Here is a 22,549-nt window from a genome sequence, read left to right on the forward strand (position 1 = left end):
CAACAGATGTTGGCTTGCTGGCTGGCTTGCTACTGACAAGAAAAGGAATCGCCTATCTCGGTGCGTGGAAAATGTCTTCCCAAAAATGGTATATGAAATCACATTTTTCTGATCGCAGTACGCAGTTGAGTAGAGATGTCATTTGAAAGGGGATCTCTGTAGGAAATTTCTTAACCGATTCATTCAAGGAATTTCTTTACTTTTCTTGAGTGAAACAAAATACTTAGCTTTAAGTCCGATTCTAAACTGTGTAAGACAAATAATGGTCCTTTTAAATTAATCTAAAATCAAACTTCGCACGTTTCGCATCGAATTCGCAATGAAAATCTAGCGATCGTGGTTTGACCGTTTTGTATTGTGATGCGAGATTTCTCCGTATAAGCCATTTTACGAGACGTTCGAATGACGTTTTCTGGCGGGCCGCTCATTGTTGTTGTTCAAAAAACTAGCATGATATTTGAATGACGCTGGTCACATTTTTGTTGTCGATGACTTCCCCGTTTCATTCAGCGCATGTTTCTACCCGGTTTACATGTATTACAGGTAACGTAGATGAAAAGCATCTTCCCTGCCTACTGATTTACATTTTACATGCGAATATTAAAAACTTTGTTGCATTGCCACCAGCGCCATTGTTGAATATGCTCCTTCCAAATGTAGCGCTAGAAGAAACGTAAATAAATCGGCCCGCCAGAAACTTTCAAAGCTGGTAAACAAACGGAAACCATATGATTTGAAACGTCTCATAAAATGGCTTATAGCGTGTATCGCAAACGCTTGCATGGCTTGCGTCACCCCTCGTATTTCCCTTTTTTGACGTATCTGTCATCGCTCCATCGCCACAAAGCAAACGCTTCGAAAACGCACACATCATTCTTGTTCCCTTTTTTCGCCCATTTTTCTTCTCCAGCAGCTCTCTCGTTCGACTTTTGCTGGGTGGATGTGTCAAATATTTTCTTGTCGGCCAAGTGATAGGAAGTCGATTTTCACTCCGCTGGTGAAAAAGAAGTTGGTTGCTGCATTCGTGGAAAGGAAACGGGCAAAAGTGAAAAAATCCAATATCTTTCGAACCTTTCCGGAGTGTGCAAGTGTGAAAAGTCTGGAAAGTTACTCGTGAAGGTGGTCGGAAGTGCAATCGGAGAAGTTTTCGTCGGTGAAAAGCAGAAAACTAAAAGCTAAAAAACCATGGATGAGGAGTATGACGCCATTGTCCTCGGCACTGGATTGAAGGAGTGCATCCTGAGCGGAATGTTGTCCGTTTCGGGAAAGAAAGTTCTGCATATCGACCGGAACAAGTATTACGGAGGGGAATCCGCTTCGATTACCCCGCTGGAGGATCTGTTTTCTCGTTTCGGGGTCCAGCTGCCGGAGGGAAAGTATGGCCGGGGCCGCGACTGGAACGTCGATTTGATTCCGAAGTTCCTGATGGCAAATGGGCTGCTAGTCAAGTTGCTGATCCACACGGGCGTGACCCGTTATCTGGAGTTCAAGTCGGTCGAGGGCAGTTACGTCTACAAGGGGGGCAAGATTGCTAAGGTTCCGGTCGACCAGAAGGAGGCCCTTGCTTCTGATTTGATGGGTAAGTGTCCGTCATTGTCCAAGTGGAATCACCACCTCTAGAAAATTCGCAATTATATGTCAGTCGCGGTTCATGGGGCGAAATTTTTCTCCTTCTCTCCATTGTTGTAAATCATCGTCATTCAGCTAGTGCAGAGGTTTTCAGATCGCGCTCCCCGGAGCACTTGGTGCTGTGCAACACTTCCGAAAAATATCGACCGATACACTTTAGTGTCTCAATTTTTGATTGAAAATTAGCAAAATGTGTTTTAAACCTAAAATAATCAAGATTACAAATCTTGGTAAGGGTTTGGTCGGTTGGTTTTCTAAATTTGCGCTCTCAAAAATTTGAGTGTTAGGGGGACACGGGAGACCGTGTTATTTTCCCTATCTTTTGTCTCACTCTAACAATTATCATCAAAACTTTGTGGAAGCAAATCTCGAGTTTTAGTGAACTGATGAAGCTGAAAATGTATTAGGTTGTGCACTACATATACAGAATCATAGTGATACATTTTTCGCATCGATGTATGGGGTGGTTCTTGAGATTTGCTTCTTCAAATGGATAGTGTGATTATGATGACGTCCCGTGCGGCCTTAGTTTCAATTTATCTTTACCTGGCGAAACATTTTAGAATCTTAGAAGGTTTCAAGGGAATTCGATCTAAATATTTTACGTTATTTAGAATCAATTTAAGCACGTTTTGAGCAGTAATGGATTTATTTTTGCAAATTTATGAATTTTGATTTTAAAACGTCGTCTATTTTTACTATTTTCTTAAAGCCTCTTCTGATTACCGATTTTTGACAATAAAAAAATGTAATTTTACGGTACTTCAAAAACTAACATTTTTTTCTGGATTTTTTTTTATTATTCGTGTAACTTACGGAAATTATTTTTATTTTATTTTTCCATGGAAACTAAAGAGCTCCATTGATATTCTACAAACTTGAGACAAACCGAATCAGATGAATACTATACAATAGATATAAGAATATGATTCCACACTTATCAGAATATCCAACAGTCAAATAAACTGTTTCAATATTAACACTTTTGATTAACAATCAATTTCCTATTGAAAATCCATGAAAAAATCTTATTTCGAAAAAATTTCAAAAAAATTACCCCATTTGCATTTTTTCCCTATGGAAATCTCGCTTTACTTTTCAAAAGTACCTACCTAACAATTCACACATTTTGAGAAAAACGAGCTTGAAGGTTGTGAAAACATATTTTGAAACTGTATCAAGCCTGATTTGCTACTGAAAAGGAATCGCTAAAGAAATTTCTCGCCGATTCCTTGCAGAAATTTTCTACAGCGACTCCCATTTGAAGTGACAGTTCTTTTCAACTGCGTACTGCGATCAGAAAAAAAGCGCATTCTTGATCGATTCCTTGCAGAAATTTCCCATGCATCAAGATAGGCCGAGAAATTACTTGTCAGCAGCGAATCAGGCTTCAAACTGAAACATTTTTCTCCACTGTGTTGCCTTCAGAGGGAAGCAGTGTAATAGAATTAAACGTAAGGATGGACATTTTAATAGTTTATTGGTAAATTACAGTTGAATATTCAAAAACATCAGATAGGATGTTTTCATTAAAAATATGTACGTAGGATGAATCGGGGTCGTTTTGTTTCAACAATATTGTTACATTTGACATTCACTTTGGTCATTTTGTTTCAGTTATAGTATCATCGGACATTTTAGTTTGCGCACACAGCAAACTTGTTTAATTGCATTTTGCATCCACGTGTGCAATCATTCAAGTTGAAGTGCTTATTTTGTTGTGGTGTGATAATCGGAGACACCAGCTGTGCTTTATTGTGATTCATTCAATGCCACGGCATCGCCATTTTCCCATTGTCCACATGTTCTATGTAGCAACAGAAGGGAAACGTTTAGCTGTATATTGCCCATTGCATGGTGACGTCATTGGAAAATCGCTCTCTTTCCCTCCTTCGGGAAATCAGAAAACAAAGGTGCTAGTATCTGTCAAAGTTGACAAGTACTGGCACCATTGTATTCAAGATTTCTTGAAGAGTGAAAGAGAGAGTATTTCGCCGTGAAATGCCTAATAGGACATTTTACTCTCTCGCCGATTATCTCATTCTTCGTCTCGTTCGAAAGTTGGATTCGCTCAAAGTTTCTCGTGGACATGCGACTCACTCTTCCGGTAGTCGAAAGTTGGTGTCGTCAATATGGCCTTTCGGTTAACCCGAATAAAACATCTATTCTCTAAACCAACTCGATTTTTAACTTTTAGAACGTTTAATTCCAGATTTACAAAACGGCGTAAGTAAGATTTTCAACTTTTCGCAACCTAACCGCTACTTTCACCGCTCCGTTGTATGGAGAGACGAAGTGACTTAACCACGAATCAAAACAAAACGCTACTTGAGTCGATTTTACACTGGTACAAAAACGTCGCAAGTAACTGAATAAAACGGCTTATCATTTTGCAATAAAGTTTTTGTGGGAAGTAATATAAACTACCTAGTTTTTGAATGCAAGCTGATTGTATGCAAAGTTTAAGTGATGTACACAGTGAAAAAATGTTAAAAAGTTGATTAATTTTAAAACAGTTTTAGAAGATAGGATGTGAGTTTTCTTAATTAGTTTTCTCAAAACCGTATGAAAGTGACTTACGCCGATTTGAAAAAGTAATCGAGTATTGTTCTTTTTACGGAAACACGAAACCGCGATGGAATTCGACCTTTACGTCTTTTTGGCACTGAGATTGATGTAACTGATCAAGTAAAGTATGCCGGAGTCGTTCTAGATTCCAAACTTTCTTGGACACCTCATATTGATTTCAGAGTCAAAAAAGCTTGCATGACCTTCGGTTAATGCCGGTGAACCTTTGGTAAAACCTGGGGCCTCAAACCCAAGTATTACACAACAGTTGTTCGATCAATATTGGCATATGGATGTCTTGTGTGGTGGCAAAAGGGCGAAGTGAGAATAATCCAATCAAAATTGGGCTATTTCGAAAGGATGAGCTTGATGGCGATGTCTGGTGCGTTCTCTACAACTCCCACAGCAGCGCTCGAGGCCCTTTTACGACGTTGCGACACTACACATACATCTTAAACAAGAAGCACTTTATTGCTCTTACCGTTTATGGGTACTGGATCTACTGGAGAAAAATCCAGTGAATCGCAGATCTACACACACTTCGTTGTTTCCACTTTTGGTGAATTGGGACAAAATTGTCCTTGCTCCAAGTGATCTCACAATTGCTTGTCACTTTCCTTATAGGACATTTACCACACAATGCCCTTCACGGGAAGAGTGGATGTCTGGCTATTTGGAAAGAAGTATATCAAACAATATAGTATGTTACACTGATGGCTTCTTTCTTGAAGGTAGAGCTGGTGCTGGTGTATATTCTCGTGAGCTAAGGCTGAATCAGTTTTACTTGGTAGAAACTGCACCGTTTTTCAGGCGGAAATATTTGCTCTTATGTGTGGAATGCAAACGGCACTTCAACGGCGCGTTATTGGTAAAGTCATATACAGTGAAACCTCCATAAGTCGATACTGAAGGGACCATCGAGTCATGGAGCAGAAATAATTAGGAAAGCTGTTTTGAGGGACCATCATAGTAACCATGAAATTTCGTTTTCGAGTCATGGAACATCGACTCATGGAGGTTTAACTGTACTTCTGTTCAGATAGTCAGGCTGCTATAAAAGCTCTTGCTTCGGCCAACTCAAGGTCGAAGCTTGTTATCGCATGTCGAACTCAAATTAAGGAACTGAATACAGTCATCTCTGTAAACCTTGTATGGGTACCTGGTCATTCTTCCATCGCTGGAAATGAATTGGGTGATTAGCTTGAGCATCGCATGACTTCATTGGCCCTGAGCCATTTCTTCCAATTTCGAAGTGCTGCGTGAAACTCCAGATAAATTCTTGGGCGGCAACTCAGCACAAGCAATATTGGAATAGTTTGGAGTCGTGTCGTCAATCAACATTGTACGTTACTGAGTCATCTCCAAAGGTAGCGAAGTATTTAAAAAATCTGTCAAAGTAGAATTGCAGTCTCTTGGTCAGAGCGTTGACAAGCCACTGCCGACTCAACTATCACATGGCAAATATTCAGCGTGCTGACTCATTAGTGTGTGATAGTTGTGACTCCGATTATGAAACTTTATGTAACCTGATATGCAACTGTCCAGTTTTTGCGCAAATGCTATTATTAGTTCGGAGAGTTAACTTGGTTGACATTATGATAAACGACTTTAGGTCATTTGAGGTAGAAATTTGACATAATTTATTAACTGACCAAGGACCATTTCTCGAAGACTTATTCAAACAGTCTCAAGTCAGAAAAGTTAACAAACTTACTTTATCAATCCTACGTGTTTCGCAGACGGAATTCTACACGTTCCGCTTTAAACAAACTCGATTTTTCACTTTTAGCACGTTTAATTTCCGGATTTACAAAACGACGAAAGTAAGATTCTCCACTTTCGCAACCTAACCGCTACTTTCGCCGCTCTATTGTAAGGGAGACAAAGTGACTTAACCACGAATCAAAACAAAACACTACTTGAGTCGATTTTACACTGGTACAAAAACGTCGTAAGTAACTGATTGAAACGGCTTATCATTTTCTCATACATTTTTTGTGGGAAATGTGTTTTAACGCGAGCTGATTGCATGCAAAATGTAAGCGATATACACGGTAAAAAAATTTAAAAAAGAGGATTCATTTTAAAACAGTTTTAGAAGAAAGGTTGTGATTCTTCTTAATTAATTTTCTCAAAACCGAATGAAAGTTACTTACGTCGATTTGAAAAAGTAATCGAGATTTGACTTAATGATCACTTGATTGATTGATTGACTCTTTATTATGGGGAATAATGGACACTTGACATTACATGAAGAACAGCCTATTTGAAAAGAAGGATCATGGCTATTGTGGAACCCCAGTTATGCTAAATGGTCTTTAAATGTTTATCGGCACTGTTGCTTTATAAGGGTTTAATTGACTTAGGACCGATTCCTTCACCTTTGCTTAGGCCGTCCCCCACATTTACCCATAAAGGGTAGGTGTACCAGTTATGGTTCCCTATTTCGCCATACATGATAATTTAATTATTTTCAATTTTTTAAATCATTCTGTGTGCTTTGGTAGTTTGATATCAAATGAATCTTGATGTTATTGAGTATTTCTTTCACTACTGGCCTACGAAGTGCGGCTTCGTAAGTGCGAAAATGTGAATAAAAGTGCGGGATATTGCATCGAATAATTTCGGTGTCTTCAGCGGGGTTTTTGTTTGGACTTCCAGGAATAACACCGCTGAAGACACCGACTCGATTTGATGTAATCGCGCACTTTTATTAGCATTTCCGCATTTGTAAAAACTTCTGCGATAGTCCAGTGGTGAAAGAATAATACATTCAAAAATATTCAAAATGTGAAAGTTTTCGAAAAAACACATATGGCCAAATAGGAAACCACTATAGCCATAACTGGTACACTGTCCCTGGTTAAACTAGCGATGGTAACGGAAGCACTTATTAATCAATTTCTTTTCATTCAGCTTCTCTTTCGTTAAAACTTCGGCAAAAGAAATGAATCCACAATGTTTTTGCTTACGAAACAGCATTGGGAATCTTTCATTTTTTTTCAAATCGTTTATTTAAAGGCTCAGCTTTACAGAGCCGATACTCATTTTCTATTATGCATAGAACAATTGTTCCCCCTCTACAATTTTATTTTTCGATAAACATTTTGTATCATTTGTTGATACATCGATTTCCGTGCGATCCGTGTTTGGGGAACACTGATCAGAGCAAGTCTTTTTTATTCCACTCTTTTGGTTAACCCGCCTCGATCGCCGTCGCTTGTTTGTAGCCCCATTGTGCTCAGTGGAAGAGTTCGATGCATTGTCATCATCAGTCCAGTCGTCGTCGTTGTTCTGTTGCTCCGCTTCTTCACGAACGGGAGATGGAGATTTTTGCCGATCGTTGTTTATCGGTGGGAAGTCATTTTGATCAAACAACTCGTCGGATGATTTTGATGCTGCTGATATTTCTGACGATTTTTCAGCAGGTGCGACAGTTGAATCTGGACATTTTGTGCCAGGGTGATACGGTCCGGTACATCGTTGGCATGATTTAGGCTGGTCGATGTACGAAATCATAGTGATCTCGTTTTCAATAGTAATAAACGATGGGATTTGCCTTAATAGATTCATTCTAAGGACTCGCACTCCGTTAGAAATGCCCGGAAAGTAGTGCTTCCACTTCTCATTCCTAATGGAGATAACCTCTCCATACTTAAGCATGTGGTCGGCGACGATTGCGTGACTCATAGACGGTGGGAGGTCGTGAACCCGGGCCGTCACTGCGTCACAATCCGCATAGACCGGAATCCTAAATTTTGTGTTATTACACAGCATTGACCGCTTCCAATTATGGTCAGATTGGTAGCGTGCGACGATCTCCTTCGTTTTCATCTCTATGAGCACACAGTTACGAGAGTGGTGTAACTGTATGCTCCTAATGTCCGTATATTGGAGCCTTATTTCATGCTCCAAGAACTGCTGCACTTTTGTCACATCTGGGCGAACTGGGAGAACACTGAAATCGATCACTAAAGTGTTTTTCCGCGCACCGGCCATTTTTTACGAACTGCGAACGAAAGCAAGAGGCAATAAGTACGTCCGACGCGGGCGATGTCTGGCTGTTAACTGGAATCTTTCATTGTACAATACTGAAATTTGTTTCGAAAATCCGATGAAAACATTGGCTCGAGTTGATTTCGTAAAATTTAGTTCGCATTTCAGTACTTATAAAAATAACCGCGATAGTCCATTTGCTCAAAGAAGTTCGAGTTCAAAATATGCGCTTTATTTGTTATGAAGCTCCTTATTGATCTTCTTCTTCTTTCTGGCGTTACGTCCCCACTGGGACAGAGCCTGCTTCTCAGCTTAGTGTTCTTATGAGCACTTCCACAGTTATTAACTGAGAGCTTACTATGCCAATGACCATTTTTGGATGCGTATATCGTGTGGCAGGTACGAAGATACTCTATGCTCTGGGAAGTCGAGAAAATTTCCAACCCGAAAAGATCCTCGACTGGTGGGATTTGAACCCACGACCTTATTGATATTCATAATAATTTGCTTGTTTAGGGGTATCCAGTTTCTTACATATTCTGAATCTACGTTGAAAAGTGAACAAACTACCTAAGTTTCACAATTTTCCGTGGCTTGGAACATAAAACATGTTTGAAATTAGTATGGAAATCACTTTTGAATCACCCCTTGACAAAGTTTAATTCGGGACGAGCTGTCATGTAAATTGAAGTATCATTGAGTCGACGAATTGAAATCTTTTATCCATTTATATTATCAACATTAATATATTGGAGTGCAATAAATAGCGTCATACTTAGAACAATGTGAAAAACTCAGGCCCATGGCACGGGATGACTTCTAGCGTAGTCAACATCTCCATTTGTTTACCCATTTTCGGGTAAATTGAATCGAGAGTGCAATCAGGATGCGAAGTTTTGTTTAATGTTTATGATCCGTAATCGAGCAAATGTCGCAATAAAATAACTGATTGCTTGCTTGGAGGCTTGCAGGATGCCTTTCAATGTTTTCTCTCCTTCCAAAACTATCGAAATATTGCATGTGCTTCAACTTTTTGGCACATTATTAGCTGATTTAACAATATCAAAAACTGATAATCAAACCATAACAAACAATTAAACAAAACAATGGTCTTTGTTTTCACAGTTCTTACAAGTGACAGTGGGCGATATTCACTTATCGCCCGGGACATCCTGGCCACGAAGAACACAGTGTATCGATATATGGTTGTCAGGGGCCTGGAAAAACTCGATCAAGCTACAAAAGCTGAACTTTTCTTCACTAAACAACCCAATTGTTTAATTTGGATGTATATAGTTTTCTGAGGTATGGTACACTCTGGGGACTGGTTTTCGAGGGAATGATGCAGTCTGAGAAATAAGATCCTGGCGCATGAAATTTTGAGAAACTGTTTTCCGGGGAATTTATAGAATCACATAAATTTAAAAACTGCTCCACGAGCACAATAGTCTTAAAACCCCTGAGCTAGCTAATCAACCGTCCCGTCGGTCGTCGGCAAAAAAGACTCCAGCCGTCACACGGGAACACTCTCGAAAAACTTCACCCTTTCATGTTTGTTATGCAAAATGTTCTGGAAGTGCGCACAGAAATTGCATGTATGAAGGTAGCTTAATGTTCTTTCATTGCAAAAGTCAAGCAACATCATTCAAAACAGTTCGTCGTCTTAACTAATATTACTCATGGAATGTTTTTGACACGGTCCTTGAGAACAGTTTTTGGCGTGCAAAAGAAAAGAGCGAGCGGTGAATAGAGAGAGTGCAAAGAGGACTCAGATGGATGAAGTGCCGAAGTAGGTACTCTAAAAGGAAAGTGCCGAGTGATGAGGCCATGCTTTTTTGACTGTTGTGATGACACATTGGTAGCTTTATCTTGAATGAAACACCCTCTTCATAAGATTGGTAGTTAAGAATTACGTTGTTTCATAAAATATTGAACTGAATTTCTGAATCAAGGGACGGATACTGAGGCACTTTTTAGTGACTTTGTCATATTTTTAGCAAATCTCTATAAAGACTTATTCTAGGAGGTACAGTTGTGTTCAGAATAATAGTAGTGAAACCCGATTTTCATACAAAATGCTCAACTTTGGCATGCTGTAACTTTATTTCCATATGAGAAATTTGCATGAAATTTTGACAGTGATCTACAAAATGTACTCAATTACATTATCACAAGATTTTAAAATTTTCACACTACCGGCTAAAAAGTTAAGCACCAGGTGAAATCGCTCAAAATAATTGTATTTTTTCTTTCGTAAATTTTTGTTCAGCGACAATTCATAGCTTGGGTGAATATAGTTGAAACGATGAATAAAGAAAAATTCAAAAACTCAAAATACACACTTAGATTTTTTCACGAGCTCGGCTGTGCGAATCTCGGTTTCCCGATTTTATCCGAGACTCAGCTCTCAAATTGTCCGGTTGCTTAGCAACGAAGCACGATTTACTGATACTCGGCTTTTATTTGCTGAGATCCCAGGAAATTTGTTTGCCGACTACTCGGCTGTGCGGATCTCGGTTAAAATTAGCCGAGTTTCGGCATTCTGAATTAAGTGTGTACAACAGATATTTAAATTATTAAAACTACTATTATTTTGAGCGATTTCACCTGGTGCTTAACTTTTTAGCCGGTAGTGTGAAAATTTTAAAATCTTGTGCTAATGAAGTTGAGTACATTTGTAGTTCACTGCCAAATTTTCATGCCGATTGCTCATATGGAAACGAAGTTACAGCATGCCAACATGGATAACATAGAAGCAACAGTAGTTGCAATATTTCGCTGTTATTCTTTAACTATTTCGCATGTGAAATTTTTGAAATGTCATTATTTATTCTGCGTTTACATCATCATTTACTATTATTACGTTGATACAACATGAAGGAGAATTTAATGTTTGGTTTTTCGACAGCTGAAAATGCTATTGAACAATAAATGTCCACTCGGGGTAAGATCGACACTTTCATTTGGGGTAAAATTGACACCTTTCTTCGCTTCATAATCTAACTTCAGGGAATCTTTCTTGTCGGAAGACTACCTCTGTAGTTTATGTGAGTCTTTATTTTCGAATTCCAGTGAACTTCACGGATGGCGATCTTGTTAACATGTAAAATATGAGACTATATGACTTGCCACAAGCTATCATTAAGTACTAAAAAAAATATATGTCATCACGTATCAACTTATTTGATAAAGCTTGAAGACATTTTTCTCGTTTAAAATTGAAGAATTAATAGAATTTGAAATGTTTTCACATAAATTAATCTTGTTTATATACAAACCATATGGTTCGACCGTTTTTATTATCTAAAAATAATTACACTTCTCTGTTTTGTTAAAATACAACAGTATTTATTTTCACAACCAATTATTTGCCGCAACTTCATCTTCATAAACATTTCATGAACACAAATTAATAATATCCTGGTGTATTCACCCCAACTTTATAATCTTAGCATGGGACATTTGAAGTTTTTACATATATTTAGTGGATCTTTGGCCCCACCTCAATAATTTACGTAATTCTTTAGAGGAAGGGATCATAAATGTCGAAAGTTATGTTTAAAGCATTATTTTGAATATGCAATGTGATGATGATGTGATTCACAAAGTGCATGTGTCGGTTTTACCGCAACAGGGTGTCGATCTTACCCTCATTCTCAATTTCCTCACCTAAAAATGATGAAATAACAATTTGATTTAATTCACTTCAGTTCATTCAGTTCATTGTTGTAAAGCTTACACATTTATTCGTTGTAAAATTATTGGGATTTTAAACTACCAAAAAAAGTTAATAAACTAAAAAAAAAGAAAAAAAAAAGGCTCGGTAGCTTAGTTGGTAAAGCGCTCTTTTATTTATACAAAAAAAAAAGGATATAGGGCATTGCATTCCCCTATAATGTTATATGAGCATATTACTACAAATGAGCTATACCTTAAAATCCCACTTACGTCAGAGCAAGTGAGAATCTCACTTGCTCTGGGGTAGGGTCGATGTACCAATAGCCGCATAGCTAAGAACAAAAATTCGTATAAAATCGAAAAATAACGCTAGTGTCATTATTTTTACATCATCTGAAAGCTTTTTATCTTGGTTTTGTGGGAAAAATATGAAAACTACGAAAACTCATATGTTTGTATTTATTATCGCTGTCCACTAAGGGAACACAATTTATAAGGTTGGGTTATAAATTTTCAGCTACAAAAAAACTGTAACGATATTCTGTCTAATGGCATGGTTGAATATTGGAGGACTAAATTTTGATATTTCCTCAAATAGATTCAATCATAAAGATTACAAAAAGACATCCCCATTTTGAATTCGTTTTCTAATTTAACGATCAACGCTACGTCATCGTCATCATGGAAACTTCAAAAGCAGTTTTTCAGTTCAAAACTAAAAATTATTCGATGAAAATGTGTTCACTGTGTTTCGGTTGGAGAACTGAATACAGTGAACACACTTTCCTGTACATTTTCATGGTTCTTAACGAAAAATCTGCTTTTGAAAATTCCGAAATCAATGACGGATCCTGCCCCCTTAAACAGCACAATGATTACTTATTTTGATCTTATTTTTGGAATCACTCAAAATTCATTCATTTTTATTTTATTTTAATGATTAATTTGGTGCGACTCGCACTAATATAACATAAAAATAATAGATTACCATCAGTGCACCAGTATCCGCTCACGCCCCTTTTTCCGCTCACTAATGTAAAAATTGATTTTTCGTGTCAAAAACCAACATTTTCCGCACGGATATATTCTAGCAACACTAACAAGTTTCCAATGAAGTCATCTGACATTATTTTAATTTGGTAAAATAATTCTATATATTGAAAACTACACAAGACCTCGTGAGTGGTTATTGGGTCACTATGTATTTTTGTGTGTTCCAATTCCAATAACCGCTCATGCAAAAAAAAATAAACATAATTTTGAAGAAATGTCGATTTTAGTATACAGCCTTGTTAATTGCAGTAGTAGCTATGGTTTGACTATAAACATATTATAAATAACGAAAATCAAAATAATGCATTTTTTAGTAAGTTCGTCACAAAATCTGTTTACCGTGAGCGGAAATAGGAACACTTAGATGCACTAACAATTGCAATAAAATATTTTTTTATTGAAGTTCTTCAAATTCTTTTTATTTTGCCGCTGATTACCTATACTTGGAGCTACATTGTGACATTGAAATAGTATTGATCAATACAATAGTTATTGTATAGTAAACATTTGAACACATTTGAAGTTAAATGAGCGGAATTTGGTGCACTGATGGTACTTACTTCGATGTTTATGATAAAAATCTCAAACAATTAAATAATGTTTCGATTTGATATATGTAGTGCTATAAAAATTTGTTATTGTTCTGTTCATTTTCATATTGAGTTATCATATATGAGCTCCATTCCCTGCTCAAGCACGGGAAGATAAGCAAAATCACATAATGTTATCAGAATTATAGCGAAATGATTCATGCCGATCGAATGCAACTTCTGAAACAAGATTATGATTCTATAAGCGAATAAATTATTAAAATGCAAATGCATTGCAATATTGGACTTTCTATGTTCATCCAATCCTTTCGTTACTCAATCTGATTTTCTTTGTGCGATTGTTACGCGAATGGATAGAAAACGGAAACGCAAAGAAAAGAGTGCAATTTTTTTCGCATTGTTTTCAAGTCCAATGAGCTTTCTTCTTTGAGGAGAAATAAGGCAGTAGGTAGAGGCTCATGCACCTTCCGATTCCGCGTGGGCCGAAGTGTCAAACTGGTAAGCACGAGCCCCGGAGAAGAAATGGAAAGCTGAAGCAAAACGCGCTAAGGTTACAACATCCGAATTATTGATTGTGCGCTTGATTGAACTGGCGGTGGAGAAGTGTGACTGCTTACATACTTCTCGTAACTACTGCTTATTGAATCTAATGACATACTCTTCGTTCCGAAACACGATGGCCTCTTTCGCTTTGCATGACCGCACATCAGCTGAGTTGTTCCAGCAATGTGTGTGAGCGGCAACATTTCGGGTGTGCCTTTCGCCTCTTCTTACGATTTGACGAATGAATGATTTCTGAGACACTTTGGCTTCGTGTTGTTGAGAGGCTACAATCTTACAATTTTGGTTTTGAAAAGAAACCGACATTCTCCGCTGATTTGGATGTTGGATTTCAAATTTTTGTTGGAATATACTGATATTATTTCCCTGGGCTTGGGATTATATTTTCCAGGGAGCGATGAATTTTGATAATTGATCGCTGTTGTTAGTAGTTTTGATTAGATGTTGGGCGAATTTCAAAGCAATGGCAACCTTTTTATTACAAAATTTAGATTTTATCTTCTGACCTAAAAATTCTGGTTAAACTACTGTACTATGCAGTTGGGCTGCACTAGGCTATCACTCATCAAAATTACTTTCACTTCGGGAAAATATAATTTCAAACTGGCGAGAAGATTACGAACTGAGGGTGGGTTAGGAGCACAATTAGACCCTTGAATGTGCAATGTGGGGTAGTAATTGGGAATGCCATTGACGGTTTGTAATCTTCTACGAGGTTTTCGAAAACCAACAGGGCGCGTGCACCGGGTTGCGGATAGGAGCAAAGGGAGATCAATAGCATCTACCTAAAATAATAGAACAAAAAGCCGTTCGATGATTAGGTAAGGTTTAGCGATCTTCTATGGTGTTCTAGTACTATAAAATTCTTCACTCACTGGGAATTTTGGCCTTGATAATAACAATAGTGATAAACATATAAAATAATACCTAATACTTGATAAGTACAATGTAGATTCAATATAGTAATAAATGAAATAAAATCAATTTTCTATACTTGACAAGGGTTTGAAGACAATCAATGAGTGAAGGAACTACCTATTAGAAAAGCCACATCAGCTAAGGCTATACATATACAAATGTTGGTCATAGGGTCATGGCGAGCATTCGGTATGTACGTCTATGATTGATTCTTATCTAATAGGGGCACTAGAAAACCACGCGGACAATTTCGAAACAAATTATTTTTATACATCGGTCTTACGATCCGAAAGGCTCAGCTATGCTGCAAAGTCATTTTAAAAGCTATTCATTACTACTGTTTAATTGTTTATAATTCTAACAAAACTACATAATTAACTCATTATTAATCACTGTTTCTATATTCTCTTTTTCTCTCCTTCTTATCTGTTGCATGATTATGAGCATCACTAATATAATGCATGAGCATGCACAATAAGAATAATTTCAGGATTGAAAGCAGTACATGGATACCTGTATAGAATAGCTTCGAAAAGGATGCTCCAAATAGAATATTTCTGGTCAGGGAAGTATTATCACCAAGGGTATGTAAATTTTTTCCATTAATAACTCATAGATCACACAAACAAATGAACTAATAATATCGAATATTTTTATATAAATCAGCATCGTCAATCAGTGCAAAAACAGATAAAGTTTGTAAAGTTATCACCATCGATTGAATTGCGCTCTGTATAGTAATGTTCAATCAGTATCAAAATCTCCTAAAGCGTCGCATTGTGCCATCAGCAGCCCTCATATTGTTATTATTGTGTTGTTTATAAAATTTCTAGAAAGCGATCAGCATATTCTTTCTTACTTGTACAATGGCCGATCTATTTGGAATTTTAATAAGTCAAATCTAACTTCAAAACTCAAATTTAATTGCTTTCAGCACATTTACATTTTGCAGCATTAATCGCATTACTGTGTCAAGTCTTCTCCATTCCCTATACCCTACCCCAACCCTTCTTATCCTTTCCGATGGTGTTCAAGTGGTCCGCATAGACTATTACGGCCATTACCTATCCCTTCCCCCGGCTTTGGACTGACTTGCGCTCTTATTGCCCCACCAAACGCTGCAAAATGAAAATGAAAATGAAAATGAAATATACTGATATTATTTAATGAAGGATTATCCTTACAAGATTTATCTAGTTTTCTTATACCCATATCATAGATTTACAAACTGTAGGTAGCCACTTCTGAAATATCATGAGTTATTTTTTTCTTAAGACATGACAATTGTATTGCAATGGTTACCATTATTCAATAATATGGCTTTTATTACCAGTATTATAATTTTAATGTTTTCTCAGCATTTAATTCCAAATCCAATTCAAAGTTTTAATCAATTTGACGCGTTTCACGACAGGCTTTGAATTGCTGATATTAAAATCAAATATTTTTTTTTTGTGGATTTCATAAACCTAATAATATAGGATTGGGGTTAAAATTTGCACAAACTTTTTTAGCACATAAGCGCATTTTACTGCTATATTTCAGATGATTTGGCCTACAAAGAATGACGAACAAATCTGCCGAGCATATACAAGGTTTCCTGCAATATGGTTTTAATTGTAAAAAAGTTTGAGATTCAAAAACTGTGTTTTTTATTAGTCGATAATCTAAGTCGATAATTGTTATCCCTTCCAAACCCACTTGTTGAAATTTTCTTCCGGAGATTGAGTTGAAGAAATAGGTCAAGTTCTACTTGGAACTTGGAACATAGAGGAATGCAGCAGACAAAAGAGAACCCTACCGATGAGTATGGATTTTCTCCTTTTTCAACATGTTCTAATATTGTTTGGAGATCAATCATTTTAAGAAAAATGTACTTAGTTCTATGAACATGCCTGTAAAACTTGCATAATTCGCGACTGAAAGCAGGTCTCTTTTTGGAGCCTCTTGGTCACTATATTAATATTTTAAAGCAAGACTTCAAGACTAAATTCTGTTACGCTAGAACTTTTCCATGGAATCCTTGTACATTTCAACGCTAGTAGTATCTTTAATAATTGTCAAAAGGATTATTCTAAAAACAATTTCAGAGTCTATCTATATCTTCCACATATTTTTTCACTAATTCTTCTACTGAATTATTCAGGTGTTACTTTAAAAGATCTAACAAAGATATCTGCAGATGCGCTTCACAGTTGCTTTTTCATTTTTACAGGTGTTCTCCACTGGGTGATTCCCAGAAATTTCTCTTAAACAAATCTTCAGATATTATTTGAGGAAATCTAATCTACAAAGAACTCTTCCAGGAATTCCTCAATAAATTCAAACGGAGTATCTTCATGAAGTTTTTTTCAGAAATTTTCCCAAGCAGATTTTTCAGCTTTTCATCCAAGGATTACTCCTGCAGTGCTTTCAAACATTTCTCGAGTAATTTCTGAAGTAAAATCATGAAGAGTTCTTGCAAGGTTCCATATCAACAATTACTGTAGTGGGTCTTCCTGTTATTCCAGTTATTCCTAGGACAATTTCGTCACAATTTTCTTCAGCGATTTCGTCGAATGTTTTTTTTAAAAAATTTCTTCAGGAAATCCCACAGGATTTATCTAGGGATTATATTTATTTATTTGTTTTTTTTTTTTATTTTATTTGTCACTGTCTCGAATTATTGTAATCTCACAGACTGTTTCTTAATCTAAATCCTTAATCCTATTCTTAAAAACATACTTAGACACATTAATATCGAACAAAGCACTAACACTATTAAACAGACGAAGGCACTTGGACAGCGAGTTGTTGAATCCATAAGACGTTCTATGCCGCCTGATGAGTAGCAAGTCCCGTTCTCGCAAATGGCGATTGGGCGCGTAGAATGGAACATTGTCGAGAAGCGATGAACAATCTAAATTCCCCTTTAAAAGGTCGATTACGAAAAGTCGCTGTAAATTGTTGCGTCTGGAAGCAAGTGTCTCGATATCCATCAGTCTACAGCGGGCTGGGTATTCTGGCAGGGTTACGGGATCAGACCATGGCAGTTGACGAAGAGCATATCGAATAAAACTTCGCTGGACTCTCTCCAACCGGACGATTTGTGTCGTGTGATGCGGTGACCACACACAAACTGCGTATTCTAAAATACTACGAACTAATGAGCAGTAGAGCGACTTAAGTGCATATACATCCTAAAATAATTGGTGGTGCGACGAACGAATCCTAGAGCGGCAAAAGCCTTTGCGGTAGTGAGGGAGACGTAGTTTGCTGTCGACAGTAACTCCAAGGTTAGTGTTAGTTTAAATTTTTTTTTGAGGACTTCCTTTTGAAATTTATAAAATAATTTCTATTATTCATGAAGTAATTTTTGAAGCTATCCCTAGAGAAATTCCTGGTTGGAAAAAAAATCCTGAACGACAATTTAGAAAGAAATCTTAATAAATCCCAAGAGATGCCTCTCTGTAGAAATAATTCTGGCATAATTTATGATCTCGCCCTAAAAGCTATTGTTCTTTCTTCTTCTTATTCTAGGCATTATGTCCCCATTGGGACAGAGCCTGCTTCTCAGCTTAGTGTTCAATGAGCACTTCCACAGTTATTAACCAAGACCTTTTTTTGCCAAAGTTGCCATTTTCGCATTCGTATATCGTGTAGCAGGTACGATGATACTACATGCCCAGGGAAGTCAAGGAAATTTCAATTACGAAAAGATCCTGGACCGACCGGGAATCGAACCGAGACACCTTTAGCATGACTTTGCGTTGTAGCCGCCGACTCTTCTAAGGAAGGCCTCTTCTTTCATTTTAGCATTGTTAAATAATGTTCAAATCCATTCGTTAGCTTAGTAACAACAAACTACACACATGATTACCAATGGCTTTTGGTTCAATTCCCAAAGATGTCCTAAGAGCAAATTGGAGGAATTCCAGGGAAATCGATGAATAAATCACTGGTTAAATTATTGGAGGACTTACAACATTCTTCATTTTTTTAAATAATCCTAGGAGGAATACCTTGTGGAATTTATGGAGTAATTCCTGTGGTTATCCTTAGACACAATCCAGGTTGAATTCTTTCGCAAAGCCAAACTCCCAGTATTTTCTTGTGGAAGTGTAGAGGACTCATCGGCTTCCTTAAAGCAAGTAAAACGTCAACATTTTCTTCCGATCCCAAAATTGAACGGCATTCGGCCGCAGCGCCGGTATTGTTTCTCATAATAAGAACACCAGTAGTTACACATTGAGGATGCTCATATCATGCTTGCCAGCGGCCTTGTTGTATTGAGCTGTTGATTAACATCCTCAAATTTCCTCACCATGAAAGCTGATTGCCTTTGTGTACGTAGCTATCACTTTCGTTGACATGATCCTTTGGGTCGTTCAGGTGCTCATAATAGTGCTCCTTCCACCTTTCGATCACCTCACGCTCATCCATTAGGTTGCTCAAGAAGGCAGAATTTGCCATAGATTTGAGAATTTTCAAAAGCAGTTTTTTCGTCCAAAATCAAGAAACTTTACATGAAAATGTCATGTATTCAATTTTCCAACCGAAACACAAATCGAATAGTTTTTTATTTTTGAACAGAAACACTGCTTTTGAAGATTCGACGATGATTACAATGTCGGATTATTGATCATTATCTCAATATATTTGCGATTTTGCAGAACGAGATCGTTTAGCTTCTAGTAGATTTTACGAACCTACTACGAGAACTTTATCCGGAGGAACGCTGATTAGACAATTAATCTTTTAACGTCCGGGGAAAGTCTTGGATCTCGAATTTGTTCTGTCTGAAAAGTACTGTCTACGGATTATGTTATTCACTCGTAATTGCATTTATGCCGGTTCATTAATTCCAAATTTGTCTTCCCATATCCACAGGAATGTTCGAGAAACGTCGCTTCCGCAACTTCCTGATCTACGTGCAGGACTTCATCCAGGAGGACCCCAAGACCTGGAAGGACTTCGACCCGATGAGCAAGAGCATGCAGGAATTGTACGATCACTTCGGCCTGGACAAGAACACTCAGGACTTTGTCGGCCACGCCCTGGCCCTGTACCGCGACGATGACTACCTGGTGGAGCCGGCCGTGAAGACGATCAACCGCATCAAACTGTACTCGGACTCGCTGGCCCGCTACGGCAAGTCGCCCTATCTGTATCCGATGTACGGTTTGGGCGAGTTGCCACAGGGCTTCGCTCGGCTGTCCGCCATCTACGGGGGTACCTACATGCTGGACAAACCGATCGACGAGATCGTGTACGATGCCAGCGGTAAGGTCGTCGGCGTTCGCTCCGGCGAGGAAGTGGCCAAGTGCAAACAAGTCTATTGTGATCCCACCTATGTGCCGGATAAGGTAAGAATATTGCGGAAAAGAGGCCCAGGGTAACAGAGCGCACCGTACTCTCCGTTATTTGAATTGTAGAGAGGACGGGCTGTTAGTTTTTTTACACTCTCTTTCCCATGGTAGCTCCAGAGCTCCACTGGTTCTAGTTACTAGAATATAATTATATACTCACCAGATTAATCCAAAAGTCAACAAACTGTTTCAATAGTAAAACTATTGAAAAACTACCAACATTTTTGATACTGGTTTCGAAAAATTTAGACTATTTGCAACATTGTTTGTTTAAGTACTTTTTTATAAAAAAAAACGCTTTTTTCGTAAAGAAATAGTCGATCAAAGTCGTGGGAAAAGGAGGGTTAACAGCATATAACATACACTCCCGTGCAAAAGCCCCTCAAAAACATACAGAACACCTAAATATGAGAAATGATTGTAAAGTTTAAAATGATACTAACAATGGATTAAAATAAGCCAGAGTAAAGTGGTCTTACTACTCTTTTTTGTCTCTTTTAGGTACGCATCAAGGGAAAGGTCATCCGCTGCATTTGTCTGCTGGATCATCCGATTGCCAACACGAAGGATGCCCTTTCCACGCAGATCATCATTCCGCAGAAGCAGGTCGGCCGCAAGTCGGACATTTACGTGTCGCTGATCAGTTCCACACATCAGGTCTCGGCCAAGGGATGGTTCATCGGTATGGTTTCGACCACGGTGGAGACCGACAATCCGGAAGCGGAGATTAAACCGGGTCTAGACCTGCTGGGAACGATTGCACAAAAGTTCATTAGCGTGTCGGATTACTACGAACCGACCGACAACGGATTGCAGTCGCAGGTGTTCATCTCGGAATCGTACGATGCCACAACGCACTTCGAGACCACCTGTTTGGATGTGCTGAACATCTTCAAGCGCGGCACTGGCGAGGACTTTGACTTCTCCAAGATCAAGCAGGAGCTCGGCGATGAAGAGCAGTAAAAGTGAGCAGCGGGTGTGTGGAATGAAGGAAAGTTATGCCTCTAGGTGACCCTCTTCCCTAGTAACAGTGGAAATCAGCTTCTCTCAGAAGAATATTAATTACGATTAATATATAATGGGAAAAATCTGCATCTGATACATTATTAATATTTACTGCTATTTTTAGTATATCAAGAATTTACTTTATAACAATATAATTGTGTAAAACAGACAAAACCCAAGCTCTATTGTAAGGTATTTTCCAAAAACCCAAAAAACGAAAGAAAGACGGATCAAATCATCAGCATTAACAGAAAAGCAAGACAAGATTCATTCACAATACAACAAAAACAGAAATGCGAACATCGAAGTACATCTCCTGGGATTAGACGAAGACGAGGGCTTTGAATCGAGATTCTTCCCATTATTTAGCCCAACAGCTGCTGATGCTCTATGCGGAACTCTTTATTGCTTCGGTTCAGCTTCCCCATAAAAGTAGAAGCAGTAGGATGGCGTCGACAAACAAACAAAACGAGTATTGTTTTCTATCAGGTTCATGTTTTTCACGAAACATTCACAGGACGATCGCTAGAATTTCGATTAGAAACACAAATCTGCTGATGCTTGGCGGAAAATTTCCAAAAAAATGCCCATATTGCTCTAGTTGTGACAGCATGATCACAATGAAGGAGGAGGTTGTATTACTGGAAGAGGTAGATTAAAAGGCTCGATCGAAAAGTGTGCAAAAAATGCAGAAAGAATAGAATAATCAAATTATCCACGTATATTCAACTGAAAAAGGTAGTAAACTATTATAATTAAGAAAACACAGAAAAAGACCTATTGGAAATCATTGAAAATAAAACAAAAAAAAACTAGCAATGTTAATTGGCTTTTTAAGGAACTAAAGCGAGAATGTAATTCATGTGTATTTTGGAACATTTACTTCCGTTTCCGTTTTGCTGCTGCTTGGTTTTTATATCACACAAGATTTATGTTTTGCGCGCGAATCAAGAAATAAATCTTATCGTGTCCCTAGCGACATAATTCAACCAAAAAATAAACCGATGGATCGTTTCTTCGAACGAATTACCCAAACAGCCCAAATCCATAAAACGTGAATACCCAGTGAAGCAGATCAGTTGAGTTCAGTTGGTAGAAGAGAAACCGAACTAAACCATCGCAACAAGCAGCATTCCCAAACCTCGAACGCGAGAGAATTATACTTAAATTGAGTAGTGGTGGTAGAGTGAAGGTGCATTTAGAATTATCACATCAACTGGCAGAGCTTTCATTTTCCGTTTT

General features: G+C 37.9%; 1 protein-coding gene across 1 annotated transcript; it reads left to right on the forward strand.

Annotated features, from left to right (window-relative positions):
- The first annotated feature begins 917 nt into the window (after positions 1 to 917).
- Positions 918 to 22,347, forward strand: LOC5576950 (rab GDP dissociation inhibitor alpha). The gene is made up of 3 exons (XM_001662995.2): positions 918 to 1,579; positions 19,824 to 20,299; positions 20,804 to 22,347. The coding sequence occupies exons 1-3, from the start codon at positions 1,186 to 1,188 to the stop codon at positions 21,263 to 21,265; spliced, it is 1,332 nt and encodes a 443-aa protein (XP_001663045.1). The 5' UTR covers positions 918 to 1,185; the 3' UTR covers positions 21,266 to 22,347.
- Positions 22,348 to 22,549: the final 202 nt, after the last annotated feature.

Source organism: Aedes aegypti, chromosome 2 (genome assembly GCF_002204515.2).
Source record: "Aedes aegypti strain LVP_AGWG chromosome 2, AaegL5.0 Primary Assembly, whole genome shotgun sequence".
NCBI classification, from domain to species: Eukaryota; Metazoa; Arthropoda; class Insecta; order Diptera; family Culicidae; genus Aedes; species Aedes aegypti.

Bases quoted from the DNA above. Each gene is read 5' to 3' on its own strand.
- LOC5576950 (XM_001662995.2), top strand. From the start codon at position 1,186: ATGGATGAGGAGTATGACGCCATTGTCCTCGGCACTGGATTGAAGGAG. The intron at 1,580-19,823 runs GTAAGTGTCCGT...CCATATCCACAG, and splicing joins CCTTGCTTCTGATTTGATGG to GAATGTTCGAGAAACGTCGC. The intron at 20,300-20,803 runs GTAAGAATATTG...TGTCTCTTTTAG, and splicing joins CCACCTATGTGCCGGATAAG to GTACGCATCAAGGGAAAGGT.